This window comes from Electrophorus electricus, chromosome 18, assembly GCF_041902795.1.
Source record: "Electrophorus electricus isolate QZ-2024a chromosome 18, ASM4190279v1, whole genome shotgun sequence".
In the NCBI taxonomy this organism is placed as follows: Eukaryota; Metazoa; Chordata; class Actinopteri; order Gymnotiformes; family Gymnotidae; genus Electrophorus; species Electrophorus electricus.
Window position 1 is genome coordinate 9,575,648 of NC_137514.1, and position 25,182 is coordinate 9,600,829.

Below are 25,182 nucleotides of genomic sequence, written 5' to 3' on the forward strand. Positions count from 1 at the left end.
TTATGAGTATAAGTTCACCCACAACCATCAAGTTGGCTCTCAATCGCATCCCTGTGTGACAAGCACATGGTCTTTTTAAAGCCAAAAGCCCAAGGCAATACGCTGCATAGGAAAAGCCTGATTGTCCTCATTGGTGAGAAACATCAGGAGTGACAAGCAGTGGAGACAATGCAAGCTTTGTCTTCAGCTAACACAAACTTTCCAAGTGTTTGTTACTTAAGTGTGGTGTTGCTCCATGTGGAGTGTTATATAGGTACAGCATGTACTAACCACAGCATATTGTGTTGAGGCCAACATTAAAGAAGGAATTTAATTTCATAAATTAGGAAAGGCTAGATAATTTGATACAGGGATAGGAATCATGCCAGTCAAACAGAAATAGTCCTTTATTCTAGTTTTTTTACACAGTATTATCTCTGAAATTGGTAAGAATGTAAGTGTTAAACTGTTACAAGTATGCCAGTCACAGTAGTTTTGCTGGGGTTTCTACATGTTAGTGTCACTACTTTGATGAGTGATCTGGGATGGGGATGCAGGATAAGTAAAGTGGCTTGTGATGGAATTTCAGAAAACAGGAAAGCCCCCCCCAACACCTATGTCAGGTTATATCTATATATAGGGTTAATTAAAATGTCTAACACCAAATGAATTTTGACACCTAAATGTTTTGTGCTTCGCTGTAGTGGATTAAGTCCTCGGAGCTTGTAAACTTCATAGGCAATTTCATGTTCTTTGTTACTAGAGAAATTAATCATACAGAGTCATTTGACACCTTACCTACCATTTTGACAGTAACCGCCTCACTCAACAGGGAGGAGCACAGTATCACTGAAGCTCCAACGCAGAGTTGACCTATCACACAGACACTGTTCAGATGACTGCACTTATCAGGCACCTGAGATGCAATAAACGTAGAGGATTTAAAGGGCAAAATCTCCTTCTGTGAGCAGCTGCATTTGGCTATTAGTTAAAGTGGCCTTAGGAAAAAAGCTTTTGTTTGTTTGTTTAACCTTTTGGACTGTCTCTGAGCCAACAAATTTCTGTGACAGTTTGTCATAGTATAGTTACTCTAAAAAAAATACATAAAAGTCAGCCTTCACAACCTCAAACAGTCCTGGTACAGTATAGAGTTACACAAGAGAGAACACTGTGAAATTCAAAGGCCATGAAAGAGAGTAGAGTTACAGAACAAAGAGTAACAGTTTCACAGGGTATGCCCTGAAAGGATTATGGGTAATCCTGTATTCAAATAACCCTGCAAAAAACAAAACAAAACATACTATTAACCCCAAGTTTTAAAACTTAATTATATACAGTGATATATTGTTGGTTTCAAACAATTAATTGTGCAGGTAAGTAGAACATATTCTAATCATAGTTAAAGATGTACTTCATAAAGTTTCTGTGGGATTGAACTTTAAACAAAATTTCCAGAATACCTTTTATCCATTTTAAACAGAACTTCCAGAATTCCTTTTATGCATTGCCTAACAGGCAAGCATCTTATGTCCACAGAGTACCTCCATAAAATTCAAAGTATTGTTATCTATGAATCAACAATTTCTAAACCCTGGCATTCTGAAGGCAAATTGAGCGTGTGTGAAACCATGTTGCCCTGGCAACAATCTCTCACCTCCTCCTCCCCTCTGCTGTCTCAGGTGCATGTGCTCCTTTCTTGAATCACTCGTGTGCGCAGTCACACAAAGGCACTGCATGCTGCTCTGAACACTCCATTCAAAACCATGATTAAGCATCTCCCCAAACTGTTCCTGTACAGAGAAGGCATCCTGGCCATGCGCTTCCGCGTGGTTTTATATAAGAAGTCCTCACTTTTAGTGGCCTTAGTTAATTCACATGCAGCAGGCGGTTGACCACCCCTGCCTGGAGGCTTCTCTGAATGGCCAGCTGGGCACATGCACAGGCATTGCAGTGCATGTGCTCTGCTGCACCGCAGAGGTAGATAAGGAGAAGCCAGCAGGTGTTGTGGAAGCATGGGTCTTTTTAGGGGTGGACCGAGAGTTGGGGGGAGGGAGTCGAGAGGTATTAGAGCGGCACTGGAAACTAGGATAATATTTCCAGGTTCAGAGTCGAGCAGGACTGGAGATTACTTTTTGCTTTTTGTAGTCTTTATATCCCAAAGTATGCATCACATGCTCGTAATTGCGCGTTAGTCATGCTCTGAAAAAATGTCAGGTAATTTGGGTGAAGGATAGATGGGTGATTACTCAACCAATGGCAGCATGTGAACTAAAAAAAAATGCCCCAGGCCAATGTTCAGAACACTATGTCTGCTTCCCTGTTTTTGGGTTTATTGCATTTCAGGTTCGGAGTCATGCTCTTATGTCAGCATTTGTAAAAAAGATTAAGTGTCTTAAATAATTCAAGTGGCTATAAAATAATTAAGTAATTATTAATTAGCTATTAATGAGTGAAAGTAAGTGGAAGATTTTTCAATTGACCTCATAGCTTTTTAAAATAAATGGTTGGTTGAGCATTAGTCTACCTTCAGTACCATTTTTAGATGCTATACAAATGACCTCCAAGAAGTTATATGTGAATGTACATAATCTGAGGCATTGTAGTGCCACACTCCAGAGTTATACCACAAATTATACCACAGGCCTTGGTTAACTGGATCAGGTGTGCTGGACTGGAGTTGGACCTAATCATAGCAGAGTGTCTGATCTCCAGTTCAGGAGCTGGGGTAATGGTTGGCATCTTGTTTTTTTCTTATATTTAGATGGGTGGGGTGATTCCAGCAAGTGCCCAAACCTGCTCTTACATGTGAGATCAACCCATTACAAGGATCTAAGAAAATTGCAGGGTTTATTAAATTGAAGTGAGTCACTTGCACTATGCTATTTTAGCCTGCATTCATCCACTGCAAAAGAAGCATAACAGAGTTGTGGCTCACCATAAAAACCTTGAGTATTTCACTATAATTCTGAAAATTCCACATCTTTTATTACTGTACACTGCAGTCACTCGCCTGGAATCATCTTTGGATTAATATAGTAAAAATAGCAGTACAGTAGTTTTCCAGAGAAACAGAGGCATTTCTGACAGATGCTTCATCTCTGCATTCAGTGCTTATATAAGCAACCCCCTAATACTGTTTCTGACATAACCAGTAATTTTTTTTAATTACTGTTATATGCTTTGTCCTGGTCTGGAATATGTAGCTGACAGATAAAGTTGAGCCTTCTGGACTGTAAAAGAATCCAGTCATCCTTTGCTTAACATTCTTTGCTCTCAAACATATGCATTGATGCCAGTGGCATCCTGTCAAATTGTGGTTCCTTTGTGGTAGCGGTGCGAACATAGCAGGCTGTTGTTCAGTGGTTCTCACCTTCTTTCCCCACAGACACTCCTACATTCATATTACTTACTAAACTAGTGAAATGGACTGGAGTATTGATTACCTAAAGGCACAAACTTTCTGTTAACTTGCACGCAAAAGTGATCGGCTATGTGCAACTTGTTTGACTGCTAACAGTTCGATTGTTTGTTTTTTTATCAAGAGGGTGTATTGAGCTGAAATACTTTACTGCTGATATTTAACAACTTTGATTATACCGCCTGCCAGCACTAACCGAACATTAACCGAAAGCTCAAATGTCACCGATTGAAACATTCCGCTGTGGAATGTTATATGTCTGCAAAATATCACCTAAATGCTCTGGTTGTGCACGCCTGACACAAATACCAAGTCATTAAGGTTCGTCATGCTAACACGGTTCATATTCATTCCTATATAAAGCTCAATTTAATCATTGCATATCCACTTTTCAAACAGTTCAACGAAAAGCTACAGTTTAACAAAACATTAAATGTACAATACATTTTCTATTTTTAATGTCGGTGTTTTTTTATTTAACATACAGACTTGACCAATACACTCATATGTTTTACACCTCTCACGCCATGTTTGCTTTATTAAACTGTAATGTGGTAGGGAGGGATGGGGTTTAAGGTGGAGTACCACATGTGCAGGGAAGTGTTCACATAAAATCAGTTTTCAGTAAGCAGTTAGAGATTTGTTTTCTGAACGATAGTAACAGTTACTAATAATTTCATGTTTATTTACACATATAGTCTTTAAATGAGATGACTCTATTTTACAGTTTGACATTGACACACCGTAAGCAGGCCAGTCCATCTAATTTACATCTTGAATGGGGTGGGGTTGAATAGAGCAGTGAGCGGTTACTGTTTGATTGATGCCATTTCCATCTTTTGTCTTTTTGTTGTTGAACATATATATATATATATATATATATATATATATATATATATATATATATATATATATATATATATATATATATATATATATATATATTATTGTATTTTTTGGTCATTCCATCTATAAAAGGTTTGCAGATAATAGCAGCCTTCTTTGTAAATAATCTGTTGTACCATAACACAAGTGCTACTTTCCATATGCATTTCTTATGCCATTCATGGGTCTCTGCGTGTTCTCAGAGGTTCTTTCATTTTACTTGATTTGTCCTGTAATAAAACAACTGTTTACAGTCTTGCTTCCTACTATATGCTGATCAGACCTTCTAAGTTTTTTTTTGTTTGTGATTAAATCATTGCCTGCTGTGTTGTTTATTGGTGGGTCATGATCTCATTAGTAAAATAAATACATATAGTCTCTCTCCATACTGACAGTTCATTTACAATTCAATATTTCGTTGTTCATTTGCCCAGAATTATGCATTTTTCTTTGGAACAATGTGAAGCCTATTGTAATAAATGTTATTGTACAACTTAATAGGCTTTTTGTAAGGCCGAATAGTATTAATTATAATATTGTTCATAACATGTGCTCCTGGCTCAGGTAAACTATTTTTAATCTGAACTGTTTCAGACACCAAAATTATCCCCCCAAAAAACCCTGTTTTTTGTTTGTTTGTTTGTTTGTTTGTTTGTTTTTAATTAACATTTTGTCCCTTATGCAAGTACTGGCCAAAAATCAAAACCAAAAAAGGTCTCAGAGTGGCTATAATGCTAGATCAGTCCAAACCTTTTTGTACTGCTGTTACTTTTGTCTTCCTTTGAGAAAAATTCAAACATTGCTCAATTTTCCAGCAGCAAGGCACAAGCTAACGTTCTTTAAAAACTAACAAACAACAACTGACATTTACTATGTCAACACATTTAACTGTGTCACTTGAAAAGTGCAAATGCATGTGGATAAAATTTTATCAGGATACCATCCAGATACAAGTTGCATGAAGTGACTGGGTGTAGCTGAATTTAGTTGTTCTCAGTGAATACAGATTTTAACAATAGCACATTAAGATTTGTATATAGGTTAACTGATCCACAATATTTGTACATCTTGAATGTACAAAAGCTCAGAGTTTTAAATAAACTTTTGACAACATTTTCTTTCATGATCCTATTTCCAGTCATAAGGTGTCCTTTGTTTCCTTGAAATGCAGAAAAAACACACAATCATATGCGATCTTAACTGCAGTCTCAGGCTGACCAATTATTGGGAACTAAATGATTCTGAATATGCCGGTGGTTTTTCTTTGTTGCATTAGAGCGACAATTTGTTTTCAGAATAAATTGCTTATTAGTTTGGACATCATTCAGCATAATCCATATGTTTTCTTTAGAGTTTATAGCCAAAAGATGCAAAGTGGTTGAGGATTCTCACAAAGCTGATGAGTGTGCATTATGAAGGAGGTGAGAACACCAGTAGTGTAATGGTTTTGTGAAAACTGGTAGTATGAGGTTCACTGAAATCTTTTACACAGAATAGAGTAATTCAAACTGAATATTTTAAGAGTGTGTTATTTGAAACTTTTATAATAAAGTTCTATGCCTCAGTGAAAACAAGGTTCTGTGATATTTCATATGTACTTAATATAATCCTTATTGTATGCAGTCACTGCCCAATACAAGGAAGACCAGGTTATTTAATTTTAAACAACTACAAAGTATAGCCACTCATAAATCAACATTAGCAATCCAAAATTAAATAGTTATCATAATTGCATTGATCTTAATATTCTGTTAAACAAATAGCTGAGAATGGCTTAAAATATTTATTTTTTTCATTATGATGTTTCATTATTTTGTCAGATTTCTTTAAGCATTCATTGATTTCACCCTTTTCAAGATATTTCATCTGAATCCTTTAACAGACAACTAGCATAACTTTATAACATCATTTCAAAGAAAAGGTCACTGGTGAAATATGCTCTCTGCACAAATCGATGGTCCACATCATATCATTATACAAAATTACACCAAAGAAAAACAAACATCTTAGAGGTCCAATCTTCATCAAGCAATCATATCAATTTGCTTGCATCTCGTGAGTACTGAGGACATGAGGGTGTATTCACAACTCAATTGTCATTTATTTAAATGTCAATGCTATTATGTATGCTGTCATTATCTGTTCAGCCAAATGTGCTGCTGTACCATTTGAAACAGCAGCATTAAGCCTAATAGCCTATAACCAAAACAGCATATATGTGCTTTGTAAATTCTGTGGAACATAATGTTTTAGTGCTGTGGGGTTTACACTTGCATTACCCCCTCCTGTTATTTTCCAGATAAGAACAGAGCTAGTTATGACTCATTGTATGCAACTTAAAATTAAAAATGGCTGTTCAGTTTTGTCATAAAGGATGTCAGTTTCATAACTGTTACTAATCATATTCATGTACCTCTCTCAGGATCATATCTATACTTATAAAGTATATTATTTCTTGATTCACTTTAGTTGCACATTTCAGCATGTATTTTGTGTATGCCTGCTGATGGAATTGTCTAAATTAATGAATAACTATGCTCTGTTCAAAACTTGCATTACAGTTTTTGGAGTCCTTATCACAGTGATTCACTGTATCAAAATACCAATATCTAGCTGACATTTCAGTGCACACTCTCTCCCACCATTATATGATGTAAAGAGTCCAAGGCTTAAAATGTCTAAATCATAGTCCAACTGTAACAAAGGCTGATGGCAGCCATCCTAGGCAGGACTCAACCCCAGGTCTGACAGGGGGTAAACATGAGCTCTGACCACCAGACCAAAGAGTCAACTCCATCACACCATCCTCCCCTTCAGAGGGAGACAGTTTCCATGACAATGCCTTCACCTCTGGGGAGTGCCCCTGCACATGACACTATCCATGTATCCCTCCACACACAACTGCCCTTCCATCAGGGTTACACCCATACCCCTCATCAGTTGTTACCACCCTGGGTTTCACCATCCCCTCACAGGAGGGGTGGGTTCATCAACCTGGGGCACAGTCCTAATAGCCTCACCACCATCTCACTTCTGGTACCACATGTAACAGAGGCTGAAGGCAGCCACCCTACCCAGGGCTCATCCCAGGTCTGATGGAAGGTAAACATGAGCTCCCACCACCAGACCAAAGAGCCAGCTTCCTGACATAGCAGTCAGATCAACCATTGATATCCCTCCTAAGTGACAGTCCCCATCACACAAACATCACAAAGATATAAAAAAAAAAAAAGGCAAAGATGTTTATTGTCATATGCACATTTGACATGGTAAATGTCAATAAAGTCACAGTGAGTATTCAGACTGAAAGTAAATAAGCAACAGATGACATAAAACACTGACAAGGAAAGTGCACGCTGGTTTGAAGCTTGTTTAAGTGTTGATAGTATAATAAGGAGTGTTTTGAAGTGATTGAGTTCATATTAGCAGTGAGACCTCTTCACACACACACAGAGAGAGAGAGAGAGAGAGAGAGAGAGAGAGAGACTGAGACTGGTTCCAATAACTTAATAAACTGAAGATAGGATTATTATTAAACATTCCATGGCTTTATTTGCTCCTGCTTCAGGTTGCATGGGGGGGGGGGGGGGGGGGAATACCAATTGTTCTTCTCTATCCTGACAGTAGCCCCAGCTGAGAAAGATAGTGTCCCGACCAGCCCCAAGATGCACAGCTCAATTCACCCCACTGCAACAGTTTTAACAAAGATGCTTCACACAACAGCTAATGCTAACATCTATGCTTTTCTTCAGCTCTCACATAATATGAGAGTACAAACTAGACTGAAACTTATCTCGTTTCAAGAACTATAACTCTAGACCTCTATGGAGTGTACTTGGAAGGGGGTAGGCCATAAATCACTTAGGCCACCACATTTCCAGTTTTACCTTCCACCTTATATTGAATAAAACAATTACCTCTTGCTGTGTTCACATTATTTAAAGTATATAGAAACATATACTTTATATGTGGTAGCTCAGTGGTTATGGTACTTAACTTGTAATGGGAAGGTTGCTGGTTCAAGCCCCAGCACTGCCAAATTGCTACTGTTGGGTCCCTGAGCAATGCCCCTAACTGCTCAAGTTGTGCTCAGTCAATTGTAAGTTGCTTTGGATAAAAGTGTCAGCTAAATGCCACAAATGTAAATAGGCCTAATTTGGATAGTACATCTTACGCAGTGCCTCAACTTCTTAGAACCGCTGTTAACTAGCGCATAAAGCTATTTAAGTACGTGTTACATAAAGTAGATTGTTATATAAAACTTTGCATAAATGTTTCCTTTATCCACACTTTTGTTAAGCCTCACAATAACCCTTTAGTTGAAACTAGTAATTCTGTCAATTTCTTTTTCTGCTGTCTTGAATGTCTAAAAGTAACAAACTCCAGCTTTTACATCTTTTTTGCAACGTTAACTAGATCCTGATCAATTTCCAGCACGTCTCCCGTCTGTACTCATTTTGGTTACACAACTGTGTGTCATTATATAAGTGAGCTATATAATACACCAATAGGACTACCTCCTTGACGTCACGTGCTTCTTACTGGGCGGACGCAAACGCACGGCGTTGTTATCTATGGAGGTGGATAGTACGGGATGTTCTGAAAATCCGTCCATTCAATTTTGAGCCTATCAATTATTTTAGGCTAAATTGACCTTTCATGCCACATGTTTAAAATGGAAGCTTGGACTCTTCGAAAAATTGGAGATGGAAGGAACTTAATCAAGGATTGCAGAAGATGGGAGTTCGTAGGATTACGCAAAGTGCAGTTTGCCGGAAATCTCGGGTCTTATATAAAAACTAATGGACCTTCTAAAAATTGACATCGGATACTCTTCACAAACTAGAGATTTTACTGTTCAGTGTGTTCATGTCTAAAGATGACATGCTGAGAGCTGGGACTTCACTGGCTAACATTTTCTTTCGTTGTTACCGGTAACGTACCCTATTTTCTGTTTTGTTTGTAGCAAGGGACCTTTCACGGTTAAAATCAAACGTAAACCAATATAACTAAAAGAGTATTTTTGTGCTCTGATGGTTTTTCTCATTTGGACCGATATAGTTTGGTCACTCTATCACTTTTGTTAAAATGTAGCCTATCCACAAGTGTTTTACGGACCATATATGATGGAGCAGCGATTGATGGACCATTCAGGGCCTATACATTATGATACATTTGCGCAATTTGTAGAGTTTCGGAGGTTGGGCTACTCGTAGTGTTTTCGATGGCTTCACTTTTGTTGGGATATTTAGCTAGTTTGAACGCTATTTATATAATTTTATTTAAAGTCCATGCGGATTTGGTGTTGATGCAGTTCACCACGAGGTAGCGATAGGCTTTTGTAACCTGGATAGCCTACCACCAAAGACCGGTACCTATAACTTTCACACTTCGCTTTTTTAACAAGAGCTGCATTTGCTTTGAATACGAACAACATGGATGCTGGAATCCAGAATCACACTGAACATTTTGTTCACGACATATCCAATCCAAGCGCATCTGGTCTGTGTTCCGAAATGCTCGAAGTCGCTGAAGAGGCATGCCGGGCTGGAGACTTCGACCTTGCTGTAGAGATCTATTCCTCTCAGTTGGCCGATCTTCAACAGCCTGACAGAGGTCTTTGCCTGCGTAAAGCGGATGCCTTGGCCCGTGGGGGTCGGATAGCTGAGGCTTTAGACTCCTATTGTATCGCTGCAAACATCCATAGATTTAAGCCAGAGGAACTTAAGCTTTTAGTTGAAAACATCGCCCGAACAATACGCGTAAAAGGACTGATTGAGAGTAAACATTTTACCGGTGAAGGTAGAACAAAGCCAAGCGGTAATGGGGGCATCTGTTCTGATGGAGACGAATTTGACACAAATCAACCACTAGACCCGTTTTCTTGTCGGCTTTGCAATTGTTTACTATTAGAGCCAACAACCTTAGTGTGTGGACACACTTTTTGTAAACGTTGCCTTGAAGATGAAGATGCCGTTGTCAATGATTGCATATGTTGCCGATGTAAAATAAACAAATGTTCGTCACAAACGAACACAAACGGCTTCAGAATTAATGTTGTTCTCAGCGGCGTGCTTGAAAAATGGTTCCATGTTGAAAGTACATCTCGAAGATACTGGCTTGAAGGAGAACGCCTTTGGAAAACCCAAGATCTCTTCAGTGCCCTAGAAAAGTACGACAAGGCAGTCGAACTAGGTAAATATTCTTGTTTTATTGTTTATGTACATTATATAGCCTATTTTTACTAATATTTAATGCAGCAGAGTGTTTTATAATTCCAGTTGACCTACTTTTATCGGTGGCAGTTATGAAACAGCTACAGGGGGCGACATTGTTCTTCTGAAGTTCCCCATCACGTCCGATTTTGCAGCAAATATTTCAAAATAACTATACAGAAATATATTAACACACATTTCTAAAGAAACCACCTTTGCTGTTTCCATTATGCTCGGAATTTAAGACCTGGGGACCAAAAAAAAACCCAAAACACCCCAGCACATGCCTTTTCATCAGTCTGTTTCAGGACCTTTGCAACTTGCCTCAGGATAGCTGGCCTTCACGGTCAGTGGCTGTGTTCGCTGTAGGCTATGTTGTGGTCTCATTTTAAATAAGTAAATGTTGTCTTGTTCTATAGATGCTCGTCGTTTATAAGAGAAAACAGAAAACAATCTGGGAATTGGTGTTGTATGGAGTATGCCTTCATTCCGCTCTGTCTAACCTAATTACTACAAATCTCTGGGTTCAGACCCGCAGTTAGACCGGGAGGAATTGCAAAGACCGTTGGAATAATGCACAAAATATTTAATATCCGGTCACTTATGGAGAAGAACATGGAATCGTTGACAAATCTAGATGAACATAGTCAGGTTTTCTTAACGAAAGCTACATTCGTTAAGGCAAACATTCTCAGTTAAACTTAATTGATGTCACAAAGGCAGACACCGATTTGTCACATGTATTTAGCCCTGCAGCGTGGCAAATGAAATGTTTCTATCGTGTTGCATTAGGTCTTAACCTGCTGAGCATTAAAGGTTGCACTACGGAGTCCATTGCGCCATGCTGTTCTGTACTTTGTTCATATTTACTTATTCATATGTTTATTTTCTTTCGAGGAGGAAAGGAGATGTCTGTACGAAAAGGCCAGTCCACATTTAAATAAAACCGACTCGGGGTTTATGGTACCTAGGCAGTGAGGAGGATGCTAACCTTTAACTAAATTTGGTGGTCTGCTCAGGCAGCGTGAATTTTCAAGTAACTTGTCATGATGCCCTAATCATAGGCTACAACGTATCAGTTCATTCCGCGTAACCTCTACGATTTGAATTGTTACATAGGCTTACCTGTTGCCTGTGTTGGCCTCTATTAAGAATAAGCTAATTATCTGCACCAAAGTGACGTGAACGTAGTAAAAAAAATAACCGATAACCCTTCAATTAACGTATAGTTGTTACTCTAAGAGAGTCTCAGATTTCATTGTTGAAGAACCTTTTTTTCCCCCGCTGACATAAGCTTAATTAACCTGTCAAGGAGCACGCTAGATATAGATAGGAAAGCTGACTAGCTGGTGAGAAGGTGAGCCACCGTATTGAAATCCAGTGTTTGCTTGCTAGCCCAAAAGGTTAAATCGTGTTTTAGCCTTTCCCCTATTATCCAGGAGCCGGTGCAAAATGCGGTTCCGGCTGTAGCGCTCCGGCATTAGGAATTAATGGTTTCGAATTATGAATCAGAATTATGAATTGCCTGGTTTTCTGATTTAGTCTCTCCATCTTCTGATGGAGCCAGCGTGGGCGTTCGTTTGGCGGTTTCTCTCACTTCGCAGCATGCTGCGAAAAGAGCCAGAGTGTAAACACATATGTTCAGCTGACACTCCTCACTGGCGGGCACTGTGCCTGTTGCATGAAAATAAGATAAGCTTATTATTGCAAACTAGAAGCCCTAGCAGAGCAATCGGCTGTTAACCCAAGTCTCGTCGTTACAAGGAGGATATCGAGTTTAAATAGAAATGCTTGTTGCTTTGATGAAAGCAGCTAGATGTAAGAAGAAGTGAAATAATGTGTGTGGGTTTTTTTGTTGGGGTTTTTAAACAAAAAAAAAACAATTTGTGTCCCATCTTGATTAGACCTACTTTCTAACCATCCAGCACTAGTTCTGTCACACTGGCAGTAGTATCCATGAAGAACAAAAAGTATGTGATGAATACATTTGAAAGATTGCCCTAGATTAAGTAGTAATTACAGTAAAGTACATTAAATGTCTGTTTAATGCTAGTGTAGCATCCTGGTACATTTCTAGCCTCAGCAAAAACAGGGCTTCTTTTTTAAATACTAAGGAACATTACTCAGATCTGAAAAGCCTAAATGAAACGTACACATCTTGACGGAGTCTTTACATGAAGAAAAAATTGATTTTAAGCATTTAATTAAAAATTTTAATAACATAAAGGATCATAGAGATTCTGTATCCTTATAAAATGATTTGTTTACAGAGCTGATGCTTCTGAAAAGGATTCTGGGTAGGCTTCAGCAGACTTCTGTAAAGCACATCGTCTCTTCACCAGGTACAGGATGGTACAGAAAAACTGCCTTATGTAAGATGGAGTCATTTTTAAAAATGAGGTCTTCTCTTGGACTGTAATGGTACAAAGATCCAACTGCTGTATAGAATTACATTTTTGTATTGTATTGAATTACAATTACGTAATCACCCTTGAAAAGATGTCTAAAAATTTATTATATATATATATATATATATATATATATATATATATATATATATATATATATAAACTCTTGTTTATATTTAAAAAAAAAACAAAACTCGTGTACCCCCAAGACATTCTCTAGGGTTGCCTCAAGTGCATGTTTTCTTTAACTTGCAATAAAGGACAGGACTATTCTCTATTCAACTAATGCTAAAATCTGCATCTTCATTTTCTATTTGAATGTATAACTTTTAAAACTAGCAAATGGGGGGATTTAGGAACAGCAGTAGTCTGTTGTTGACTGTGATGAGGATTTGGATGAGATCTTGTATGGGACAAATGCAGAACGTTACAACAGAGCTGACCTCCTTTTTGATGACCCGGATTTTGTGTCTGTAAAGGCAGACATAAATAGCCTGCTGCTTTATAAAATGCTATTTCTTGGAAATTGAGGTTTTCATTGTCTGTTATTGACTGTCACGTTGGAGACCAGACATTTAAGGAGATCTATTTTAAACTTGGAAGTGTGAAAGGAACATTGTAAGAGGCCATGCCAATGAGATCAAAATGTAATCAGATGGTTTACTGGTTTCACTAAGAGAACAGTATTAAAGAAACATCCAGATAAGTGAGGACAGCCTTGGGGGCTGTAACATGTTTGTCAATTCAGGATGGTTTCAGATTTGAGATTCTTCACCAAGTTCTTCACATTGGAGAACTTTCCTTTTATTGTCTGCAGCATAGTTAAAGCACTGACAATAGTGTCAATGATTCAAAGGGAACCATACTAATTGAGTTGATGACGGGTGTTGGTCCTTAAGGGATGAGCACCGTTAACCCGTCATGTCTGAGACACATCTTCGAAGGAAATGCGTTGTATCATAAGTTTAGATAAATTGAGCAAAGAGCCTGTGAACAAAATATCAGATGTCATTCCCATGTGTGAATTCCTCAAAATGGAAATCAAAACATATTTGATTTTAATGTCTTAAATAACATGCTGCTGAATTCTAAATATTAATTAAATAGAATTGATTGTTTTTTGATCAAATGGTGAAATAAAAACAGTTCTTAGTAATGGACTCTACTGTACAATATGGGTTTAACATGTGATCTGCCTTCAGTCCCTCACATTGCGCACATAAGGTTATAACATTTGGCAGTAAAGCTACACTCAGACATAAACACAGCTTACCAGGGTAGATTTTGGTACCATATAAATAACTGTATGCGAACAGCAGCAACAATACAAGAGAATTCATGATAAAATATTCAGATACATATGCTGTCTACACTCTACTTGTGATTGGCGGTTGATTACTTTATTATATACATTCTACATGTTGAAGCCACCAAGAATCATATTTTCTTTCTTGCTCTTCTCTTTACATCCTAATCTTAAAATGACATTTTGCACAAAAAGGTCAGAATATGCTGATAATGTTGTAATAGACGCTCAGCTGGGGACTGCTTAGCATGATGCAGGTTAATCCATTATCTTTCTCTTATTTTATTTTATTTTTATCTGATATTTCCTGCAGTGAAAAAACTGGAGACTTTGTCTAAGGTAATCTGGGAAGGCTTTCTTGTAGGATATCATGCCTGTGGTTTGGACCGTATTAGGTTAAAGTCTTATTTTCCTCTCCACAGCTCCCTCTATCTGTAGGCTGTTGTCAGAGCGAGCCAAGCTGCACATGGACATGAAGAACTTCAGCCTGGCCGTCCAGGATGCGGACAGCTTGTGCCAGCTCTGTCCTTCATCAGCAAAGGTTAGGAAGACGCGCTCATGCTCCCTCCCATTTTAACAGCTGTGCTCCGAGATTGCCTTTGCATGCACAAGCTCCAGGGTTAAATCGTGAGTTTTTTGGGTGTAAAAAAGATGCCATGACATCACTAGGTATGTTCAGCAGGCCTGTGCCACTAAATGATAAGATAGCTTAAACTTCGTCAGGTGACTACTACTTCACTCAGTTGGCTAAAGAAGAGAGATCTTACTGAGGCTCAAAGGGAGCTAAACCTTCCTACATCCGTAAGTGATTCACCTACTTTGTTATTCCAACAATAGCCTGTAATTAGTTCCTAATTCTAATATCCTACTACTTGGTGCCTAATTCTAATAGCCTCATAGATTGATAATAACTTAATAATGGCATAACAATAATAACTACTACTCGTTTATATTTGGCTGGGGGGGATGGGGGCTTTTAAGTTAAAAATGTGGTTTTTTTTAATATATATACTTTATAAAAGCCTGCATCAAATTTCCCATCTCTCTCAGTTAATAACCAGCTTACTCGCGGTGGGAATTTTTCTGTCATCCCAGCACAGGCCTGATGGCTTAGTCATAATCAAACAGACAACTGCTGCACGAATTCGGCCCAAAGAGCACATTCAAAGGACTCAATTCTTTCACTCTGTCTAAAATGAAATGCTACCCGGAACATTCCCCCCTGCTCATGCTCTTGTTCTTCCTTCTTTTATTTCTTCTATAGTCTTTTCCACAGGCCCACTGCACTGTTTGCATTGTGAACATTCAGTAACAGAGTTCATATGGAAGCACTAATTTTTTGACTGATACATTATTTGTTTGGTACCAGGCACACTACATTAAGGCCAAAGCCCTGTGTAGTTCCCACCGCAGAGAAGAGGCCTTGCAGGAATATTTTTATTGTGTAGCACTGAAGCCAGACTGGACGGCTGTCAAAATGGAGGCGCAGAAGGTAAATATAAATATATTATTGCAATATAAATTGGTATTTTTCATGTCTTTTAATCATCCTGGGCTATTATCTTATTATTGTCATCAGAGCCTAATTAAGGGTTTATAACTTCTTAATTAAAGAGCCATTATTAATTAATTAGGATTTAATATTGACTGAGTCATGAGCCGTCACCGTTGCAGTTTTTCAGCTTGCACCCTGGGAATGTTGTCTTCTGTCTGATATTGGGGTGAATAAGTGCTATGTCTCTCTCTGCAGATCTTGAGTGAGATGTTTTCCTCTATTTTTGAAAAGGACAGTCTGGTCACACCTCTGCATCCACATCAAGGCACAGGGCTCTCCTCTCGCATTAAACCTTCATCTCTCCTGAGCTCGCTTCACTCTTCCTTACCCAGAGATGGAGCTAGAGCTGGCTGCTCTAAGGTGGACACACACACACACACACTATACAAATAATTGTTTATTTATGTGTTCCCACATTATTTCTTGCTTCACTCATTTTTACTCTCATTATTTGACCTTTCACCCATCTTGAACTCCAGAAAAGCAAAATATATCAAACAGAACAAAATGGTCTGTATTTTCAAAAGGGAAGTCTTATCTGTTTCTATCAAGGCAAGAGAGTGAAATGAAGTAATGCTACTCCAGGGCCTTTGTGTAACTCAGGAGACAGGGACACTGTCTGTAGGACTACATACTATAAGATGATGTATAGCACTGCACATGAAGCTGATGCATTGTGCAATTCGATAAGGCTTTAAAACACAATATAGTAAATTGGAGTACAATAAATACACAGTGCGGTTGGACAAGATACACTTCATAGTTTTAAATTGTGTGTGTGTGGTATGTAGGTGTGCAGACCTGAATGAGTTAACTGTGTAAAGCTGTTGCAAATTATAGCAGAGCTGGCCTGGATGCTGCAGAATCTTCTGCCAGACAGCAGGAAGGAAAAGAAAGCGTGGGAGGAGTCCTCCACTTATGTTGGAGACCTTGCTGATGTAGCATTTTTAATCGGTGTCCTGAGTGGGAGGGTGAGAGACCTCAATGATGCTCCTAGCTGTTTTCACTATCTGATATGGAGTCTCGTGGTCATTTCAGGTCCTATATGAGGCTGTGATACAGCTGATCAGTATACTCTGTGGTCCTCCCACAGTATAGATGGATGGAGGTTAGCCTTAGTCTCCTTAGCAGCCTGCAGGAAATGGAGACACTGCAGACATTGTGTTGAGGAATTAACTGAGGGCCCAGCTTGATGTTAAGATCAAGAATCTTGAATCAGAGGAGCTGCTGCTATGCAGTGGGAAGTGACCATCTCGATTAAGTTTTATCAATATTGACGGATTGTTGTCTACTAGATCATTAGTTACTGCATTGGATGCTGACTCCTCATTGTTCCTTATTCCACTTTTGTTGTGTCATCAGCTAACTTGATTTGAGCTGTGATTTGCTTTACAAGCCTCACTGTGAACTGCAGAGGGCTCAGCACCCATCCTTGTGGGACATCAGTTATCAGTGTAGTGATGCTGGAGGTGGTGTTGCTGATCCAGACTGCCTGTGGTTTCTCAGTCTGGGAGTCTAGGATCCAGTTTCCAGAAGAGGTATTAAAGTCCAGTAGGCCAAACTTTGCTACCAACCTCTGAGGGATGACTGCTCTGAGTTTGAACTGAAATCTGTAAACAGCATTTATTACATAAGTGCTTTGCTTATCCAGGTGGAACAGGACCAAGTGAAGAGCAGATTATTGCATCATCAGTGGAGTTGATGCCGCGAGTCTTTACTTCCCACATAAAAACAAATTACGGTTTTGTTGAGTCACTAGTATGGTGGATTCATGGAACCTTATTTCTCTACAAGACACCCCTCATGTACTGCTGGGTGGTCAGTTGCTCTCTGAGGTAGTCCAGTTTGTCGTACGAGGAACAAACATCAGAGAGAAGGGAAAGCAGTACAGCCAGTCTGTTTATAGTCTGTAGCTTTTTTTTTTTTTTTTTTTTTTTTTTTCCTCCCCTCCCTCTGGGCATCCTTTTATGATATGCTACACATTTTGATACATGGTACATGATACATCAATAACCCAACTCATGAAGGAACATTTAAACCTAGATAACATGGATGAAAGCAAATCAGTGTGGTGGCATTTCTGGTAGCATTTCTAAAAATAAGCTTGTGGTATCTAACTTTACTGATCCTGGTATTATTCAGTCACCCTTCTCTTTCAACTCTTGTGCCTGATGCACTCTGGTTGAATCATTGTAACTACATTGTGAAAAATGTTTTTCATGTCGCACTTTTGAGTCACTGAAGCTTTACACCTTTACATGTTCACCTTGCAGGACCCTACCCTCAGCAGTAAAGCAGCTCACTGTGGGAGCTCCTCATCCTTGAAGCAGACAGAGAACAGCGTGGAAGAGTCCAAGAACCTGGCGGCTGTCCTCTCCTCACTCCCTGTACCTCCGGGTCTTAAGAGAAAATGTCCTGTTGATGCCGGTGCTCTTGGGCCTCCAAGCAAGCTTCTTAAACAAGGTATAAGTCACAGCAGAGTGACTGCATGATGAGGTCAAACCGAAACAGAGCGCAGTTCAGGATGATGGAATTTCAGGCTTGTTCTTTCTGTTCTAATCCTTGAGTACATGATTCTCTCCTTGTGTCTTCTTGCTGTCTGTCTTTCTTTTGCTGCCTGCTCTTTCTCCTGTCCTTTCTCCTTACCTACCTCTCTCTCAGATCCAGCCTGCTCATCCCTGACTCCTCCTGTCCTGTGCAGGATGAGGGAGGTACCACATGAGCTCTTGGATAGTGCAGACATGGAGTGTTCACTGTGCATGAGGTGAAATTTTTAAACTTCTTCTCGTGCTTTTAAAATGCAAAACATGTTTTTAGGTGGGTGCCACGCTGAATTTTAGGACATGTAATATTGAAACCTAACCAGTAAAAACCTTTCAAAACCTTTCCCCATTAACTAATTCTAACCCCAGCAGCACTTAAGCAACATGTATAACATGTTTATTGATGGTACATACTTCATTAGAAGTCATTTCTACTAAAACATTTTTTCTTCCCCCTTAGATTGTTTTACGAACCAGTTACTACTCCCTGTGGACACACCTTTTGTCTCAAATGTCTGGAGCGCTGCCTTGACCACAATCCCAACTGCCCTTTGTGTAAAGAGAACCTTTCTGAGGTACTTGTTCATCTGTTATTCTCTACTTTCTTTCTGCTCTCTCTGTCTTTCAGACAGCTCTTCCATAACAACTTGGACATGGTTTTAAGTGTTACTGGTTTTGGGCCATTCCTTGATAATTCAATAAAGGTACTTGTTCCAGATCTGTAGTTATGAGGCTTTTTATCTGTCTGGGTGCTGTATCTGAGGGAGTAGTAGTAACCAAAGCAACTTGGAAGTGCACATTATCCAGTTTAGTCATCGGCAGCTTCGAGTGTTAGGTTGAGAGCTCTCATTACGTCAGTCCACAGAAGAGTGTCCAGTTCCTCCTCTCAAGAATATAGCTAAACATGACATGTTGGAACTTTCTACAATTCCCATGAGCACTGTTAAAGGTGCATTAGTGAAGTTTCAAGAAACACCACCTCTAGCGGTTAAGTACGTGAACCACAAGACTGGAACGATTTTTTTCTACTCTTTGGATCTGCCTTGCATTCTTGCCAATGGAGCCCAAGCATGCCTCCAAGATCTACACTGGCCACTGTAGTTCAATTACAGTTTTTTAGCAAGTTGTCATGACTTCCCTTTTGAGCAGTGAGTGTTTGTTTATTAATAAATACTTCATTATTTAAAAAGTGAATCACGTGTAACTGTTAGCTCAGGGTGTAAGTACATGTATGCAGGGGCTGCAATGCTGATCTCTGTCAAAGAATTGACTTGTTCTGCTTGGAAAATTTAAGAGGATGAAACACTTTTTTTTTTCCCTCCTCCCCCCATAGAGATGTATTGTATAATCATGCTGCCCAAGTACTTTACAAATTATTCTTGGTAAAGCAGGTAGCAATTGGTCAGAGTGGGCATCCCATTTTTTTGGGAGGGGGGAGACGTGTCCTCCCCATTAATTCCTGCTTGCACTGCTTGGGTGGTGTAAGCCATGACCCCCTCTCCAAAATTGTAATAAAACCTACACCATTGCTGAGGCATGATGGTGTTAGTGTTTTTAACCTGATGTTTCCCACTATGAAATTTAGCTTCTTGACAGTGAAATTCTATTTTGCTGTTAGCTACTTAGCATCGTTGGTTACAAGGGAATTTGATGCAGTTGACCAGCATTACATATATTTATCTGAATGTGGTTCACTCAGAGTATTATACTTGGCTGTCTAAGTGATAAAGGTGTATATACTACATTAGATATGTAACGTAACACTGTCAATTAGACATACGTTTACATAAGCTACATGTCCAGAAGGAACGTCGCTTATTTTCTCATTTTGGAAAACGGAAACTATTGTGGATTTCTTTTTTCTTTTTTTTCTTTTTTTTTTTTACATTTCTTGACATGATTTATTTATTTATGTATTTATTTAGCCAGCACAGCGTGTTTTTTTTTTTGTCCCCAGTACACCTGGTGATGCAGGGCACATACTAGATTCCACCATGTTTTCTTAGCCAAAGAGATGGAGATGGGGAGTAATGGGGCGTTGAGGAGTGTCTCATAAAGTGACTGACAGGAGGTCAATTTAAACACCAAAACAGGCACCTAATACACATGTGCTGATGCCTTTGCTAAAATATGTATATTTTTATATTCTCCATATTTCATAGTTTTTTTTTTTTTGTTTTTGTTATTATTAATTAGGAAGGGGGGGCGTTGACTTTAATCAAAACAGCAAAATGGTCTCTTTTTCCTGTAACTGCAGTATTTGGCCAATAGAGGGTACAATAAGACTTTCCTAATGGAGGAGGTACTTCAGCGCTATCTGCGTGAGGAACTGGAAGAAAGGAGGAAAGTGCACGAAGAAGAGCTGAAGGAGCTGTCAAAGTGAGCAATTTCTTCCTGAATCATGTTCAAAGTTCTCTACAACAGCCTAAGGGGCATTTACGAGTCAACCCAAAGTTTTGTAGCTTTGGCTTTGGCCAAAGCATAATGGAATCATTATCCATGTGCTTGCATTTTTCTTTGTGAGCCACGGTACCTTCTTTGTTCCGGTGGTAATCATTGATGACATTCTTCACATAAACACTTGTTGGCACGTAGTCAGATTGCATGATGAGCCTGTTTTTGTTAGCAAACGGTCCATATAAAAGGTTAAAAAAGAAATGCTATATACCTGTTCTCCAAAAACAAAACCTGATATGTAGAACAGACCTCACTATTATAGCTGACTCAGCTATAATGGAGTCCAATTTGGATTCCTGTGATATCAGTTGACACACAATTTCTTTTTCAGGCAGGTTTTGTGCATAGGTTGTGGAGCTCTGGGTTGAAAGTACTTAGTTATTAGTAATTTAACAAAAGATAAGCTGTATAAATGACTCTCAAAAATGAACTATTGTTATACCATCAGATAAAAAGCATTGCATGTTATGAAGATATTGACGCTGGTTTTATTGGCATTTTACTTTTCTTTTTTTTTCCCCGCTGTCATTGTAAAGTGACCTTGTGTATGTGAAATTGAACTACTTAATATGTGTGAGTGTGAAATTCTCTAAAAGCTAAAATTCCTCTCTTGCAGCTTGAACCAGGAAGTGCCTATTTTCGTCTGCACCATGGCATTTCCCACAATCCCCTGCCCCCTGCATGTCTTTGAGCCTCGCTATAGGTTGATGATCCGCAGGGCCATAGAGACAGGAACCAAGCAGTTTGGCATGTGTATTTCTGATGAAGTGAAGGGGTAAGCAGGTCTAAAGCACTTTGATTTGGAGTACAGATAACAAAACTAGAAGAATAGATGAACCAGAGGTCATGCTTTTCCGAGCATCTCGACTTTCATTGTGCAGGAATAGTGTCTTAGACTAGTGCAGAGGTGCACTAGTAAAAGCAGTGTTTGTTTGTTTTTTTGGGTTTTTTTGCATATTAAACAAATTATGTAATTTAGCGTAATTAAGATGCTATAAGTGGTTAAGATGCTGTCTAGTACTTTGTTATTGTAAAGTGATGCTGAAGTCAGTTGTCCTTGTACATGGTCTCTGATGCAAGGCTGTGTTTGGTCATCAGTTTTGCTGACTATGGCTGCATGCTGGAGGTGAGAGATGTGAAGTTCTTCCCTGACGGGCGCTCTGTGGTTGACACCATCGGTGTGGCTCGCTTCAAAGTGCTCAGCCATGGCCAGAGGGATGGCTACAACACGGCCAAGATAGAATACTTGCAGGACAAGAAGGTGAGAGAGGAGTAAGAGGGTGTGTGTGTGTGGTGATCTCACTCTGTTCTATTCTGTCCCTCTCTCACTAATTTTTACACACACAATGTTCCATCCTGATATGTGAATCACATTTAGGCTGAGGGGGAGGAACTGGGTGACCTGCTGAAGCTGCATGACTCTGTGTATGAGCAGGCCACCGCCTGGTTCACCTCTCTCAAAGATAACATGAAGAGCCAGATCCTCAGTCACTTTGGACACCTGCCCAGCAAAGACCCTGACCCCCAGGTGAAAATCAGGAATGGCCCACTGCTTGAATTTAATTCCAAACCTTTTTGTGAAAATGATTTTTACTAGCACCTATTAAAATGAAAGGAGTTTCTCTGCTAATACCCGATGAACTGAACCTGGTCGCTTGAAATGATGAAAAGGTGGCTTCGTTTCTCTTCCTCTTCTCCAGGGGAACCCCAGTGGGCCGGCCTGGTGCTGGTGGCTTCTGGCAGTACTGCCACTGGAAAGCAAGGCCCAGCTCACCATCCTTTCCATGACCTCCCTGAAGGAGCGCCTAGTTGCCATCCGCCGAGTCCTCATCTTTGTCACCCGCAAGCGCCCTCGATGACCCTGGCCTTCCCTGGCTGCCTGTCACTTTCGTTGTCAGGGTTGCATGGCCCAGGGCGGGGGTCAGGGGTAGCAGTCCACCTCTGCACCTTCTACCGCCTCAATCTCCTGTCTGCAGCAGCTCGGCTCCCTCCGTGCTGAGTGACACCTTTTTACATGGCTGGAAGCTTGTGTGGGAAGTTTGTTCACCCGGTTTGGAGTTGTTGAGTTTTACAGTGGGTCACTGACCTAGCAGTAAAGCACGTGCTCTGTCTTGATTTAAAAAGGCAGAGTGACTGACTTTGTTCCACTCCAGTAGCTACAGATGTTTCGGTTGTACAGGAACAGACAGACAGCACTGCAACACTATCTAAGGTGTTTCTGGCTGACCAAAATTCGTCTCATGAGATTTTGGTGTATTTACTGGCTTCAATGTGGGTCAAAGTCCATGATCTTCTCATGTATATGCACAAACATTTTTTACCTCCCTTAAAGAATGTGCATGTTCTAATGTAGGAACTCCCAGTTTCATACATTCAAGTCTGAAATATCCCTATTTTGCAATGCAACATTAGTAAACTGTTAAAAATGTTAAAATCTTAATGTTTTAAGACCTTTCAAAAACACTGATATAAGTGGAAAAGCACATGTCTCATTTAGTCAATAATTTATTAGATAATTATATGGTTTATATTGAAGTTAAATACAGCAGATTTTTCACCCAGATTATTGGCAATTTATAGATAAATTTGAAGTCAATTGGATTATTCAGGTTTATTTGCTTTGTGTTTTGGTTTAGATTGGTGTCATAAATATTTAGTCTATGATACTTCAACACTACCACTAAACAGTATACTAAATTTATACAGGGATTAAGAAACCAGAATGCATCCGCTGTCTGTGAAATATGGGATATAGCTATACACGTCATTTGGCAACAGAATTGGATGAAATTACTGCATATTAAACTTTTTTTTTTTTTTTTTTTTTTTTTTAAATAAACTAGCACTAGCATATGACCCCAAGTAGATACAAAATGTTCTTTTAAATTGGTTAATTTAGTGTCAGCAAGCACCTGAAGACCTTGTATTCCATGGAAAATGTGATGGATAATCACTGTTACCTTTCAGAATCTTTGGATTTTGAAGGGCTTTGCTGTATACCTCCATGTTATTTTATTAGCCTTCTATGCCCGTTAACTTGGAACATGGCTGTAGCTTTGTTAAAAACGAACGTTATCCTCAGGCAAAGATGGGCAGAATGGCCCCTTTCCTCAAGGGACTAATTATGTCTAATTCATGTCTGTCACCTGTCAACAGTCATGGAACTATAAGACAAGATTTGTTCTGTTTGTTGTATGAAAGCAACTTTTTTTTGGGGGGGGGGTGCAGAAATTGAGAAATGGAGGGTTTCTCAACTCCTTGTAGCAAAACTGCTGTGAAAAATCTGGGTGGTGTACCTAGTAGCCTAACTCCCACACCGATAAGTCATCGGTATGCAATTTCTTTTTTCCTTCTCATCCTCTACGAAGTGTTTTGTCTGATCAAACCAAATGCTGCAACTTTTCACCAGTCTCATATGTGATGTCACAATGAGTCAGGCCCAGCTCTGACTCGCTTTCCTGAAGTAAGGCTCCAGTCACCTTCCGAGACAAGCTGTCTGATTGCCTTGACACGCCTGTTTGAATGGATGACCTTTCGTTTTTGTGTTTCCTCAGTAGTGTGTGACTGCACTTTTCCTGAACTCGTAGGCATCTGGTTAATCAGGCCTAGGCCCCTGACAAGTGTACAAGCGTCATATCAAGTGTGGTGCTGCGAACAGCTAAGAACTAGCTTTTAAGGGATGGGTTATACGTGCCCTCAGAGCCACACTAAAGCAACGATAGCCTGCCTTCAGCATTGTATTCCATTTGACAGAAACCCACTCTTGGTGTAGCAGGGTAATAATCGAGGCTGTTGATGCTTTAATACATGCAGCTCATTTCTGAATTGCACAAGCTGCTTTTAACTGCGAGCCTTTGAGAAGCAGACTTGGTGGTTTTGCAAGCGGCCTTGCCGTGCTGCCGATTAACGGTTGAAATGTTAATGTGCCTACTCTGATGATGACTAGCAGTAGTGATTTTAATACTGCCATGTTTGGTTCTCACCTTCATTACCTTAAACATAAGACTGCAACATGACCATACTGTATCATTTCCAGAGCTCAGTTACCATGGGCTAGTCTTGCTAAGGCCAGAAAGAACACTAGCGAGCTAGAACAGAATCCTTTTTAGAATCTTTTTTTGTTTGTTTTTTTTTTTTTTTTCTTACAAAACTAGCTCTCTGTTTTAGGAAGACTGCTACAAAAATAAAACATACGGCCACCAAATGCGTGCCAAAGATGCTGCATTTTAAGATACTGAGGATGGTTCTCTTTCTCAATCAGTTTTGATGGTGTTTAACATCAGTTTTTTTTTTCCCTTCCAAACGTTTTCAACATCTAATTGAATTTGTGATTAATCGCAGGAAATGTGTGATAAGTGGTGTCCCTGTTAATAACCAAACACATTCTATAATTTAATTACTGACTACAAAAAGGTA

General features: G+C 39.4%; 1 protein-coding gene across 3 annotated transcripts; it reads left to right on the forward strand.

The window, feature by feature from the left end:
- The first annotated feature begins 8,838 nt into the window (after nt 1–8,838).
- On the forward strand, nt 8,839–23,605 carry lonrf2 (LON peptidase N-terminal domain and ring finger 2). 3 transcript variants are annotated; one of them, XM_027011794.3, is made up of 13 exons: nt 8,839–10,477; nt 12,768–12,839; nt 14,634–14,752; nt 15,581–15,703; nt 15,962–16,126; nt 18,040–18,229; nt 18,428–18,530; nt 18,770–18,884; nt 20,567–20,688; nt 21,383–21,541; nt 21,865–22,027; nt 22,145–22,294; nt 22,467–23,605. In XM_027011794.3, exons 1-13 carry the CDS (start codon nt 9,718–9,720, stop codon nt 22,623–22,625), a joined length of 2,400 nt encoding a protein of 799 aa, XP_026867595.2. In that variant the 5' UTR covers nt 8,839–9,717; the 3' UTR covers nt 22,626–23,605. The 3 variants fall into 3 exon arrangements, with proteins under 3 accessions (XP_026867595.2, XP_081556860.1, XP_026867596.2); XM_081700734.1 differs by having other exon boundaries at nt 15,998–16,126; XM_027011795.3 differs by lacking the exon at nt 12,768–12,839.
- Nucleotides 23,606–25,182: the final 1,577 nt, after the last annotated feature.

Excerpts from the sequence above, each read along its gene's own strand:
- lonrf2 (XM_027011794.3), top strand. The coding sequence starts at position 9,718 with ATGGATGCTGGAATCCAGAATCACACTGAACATTTTGTTCACGACATA. Across the intron at positions 18,885-20,566 it reads GTAAAGAGAACCTTTCTGAG|TATTTGGCCAATAGAGGGTA; the intron begins GTACTTGTTCAT and ends CTGTAACTGCAG. Across the intron at positions 20,689-21,382 it reads GAGCTGAAGGAGCTGTCAAA|CTTGAACCAGGAAGTGCCTA; the intron begins GTGAGCAATTTC and ends CCTCTCTTGCAG.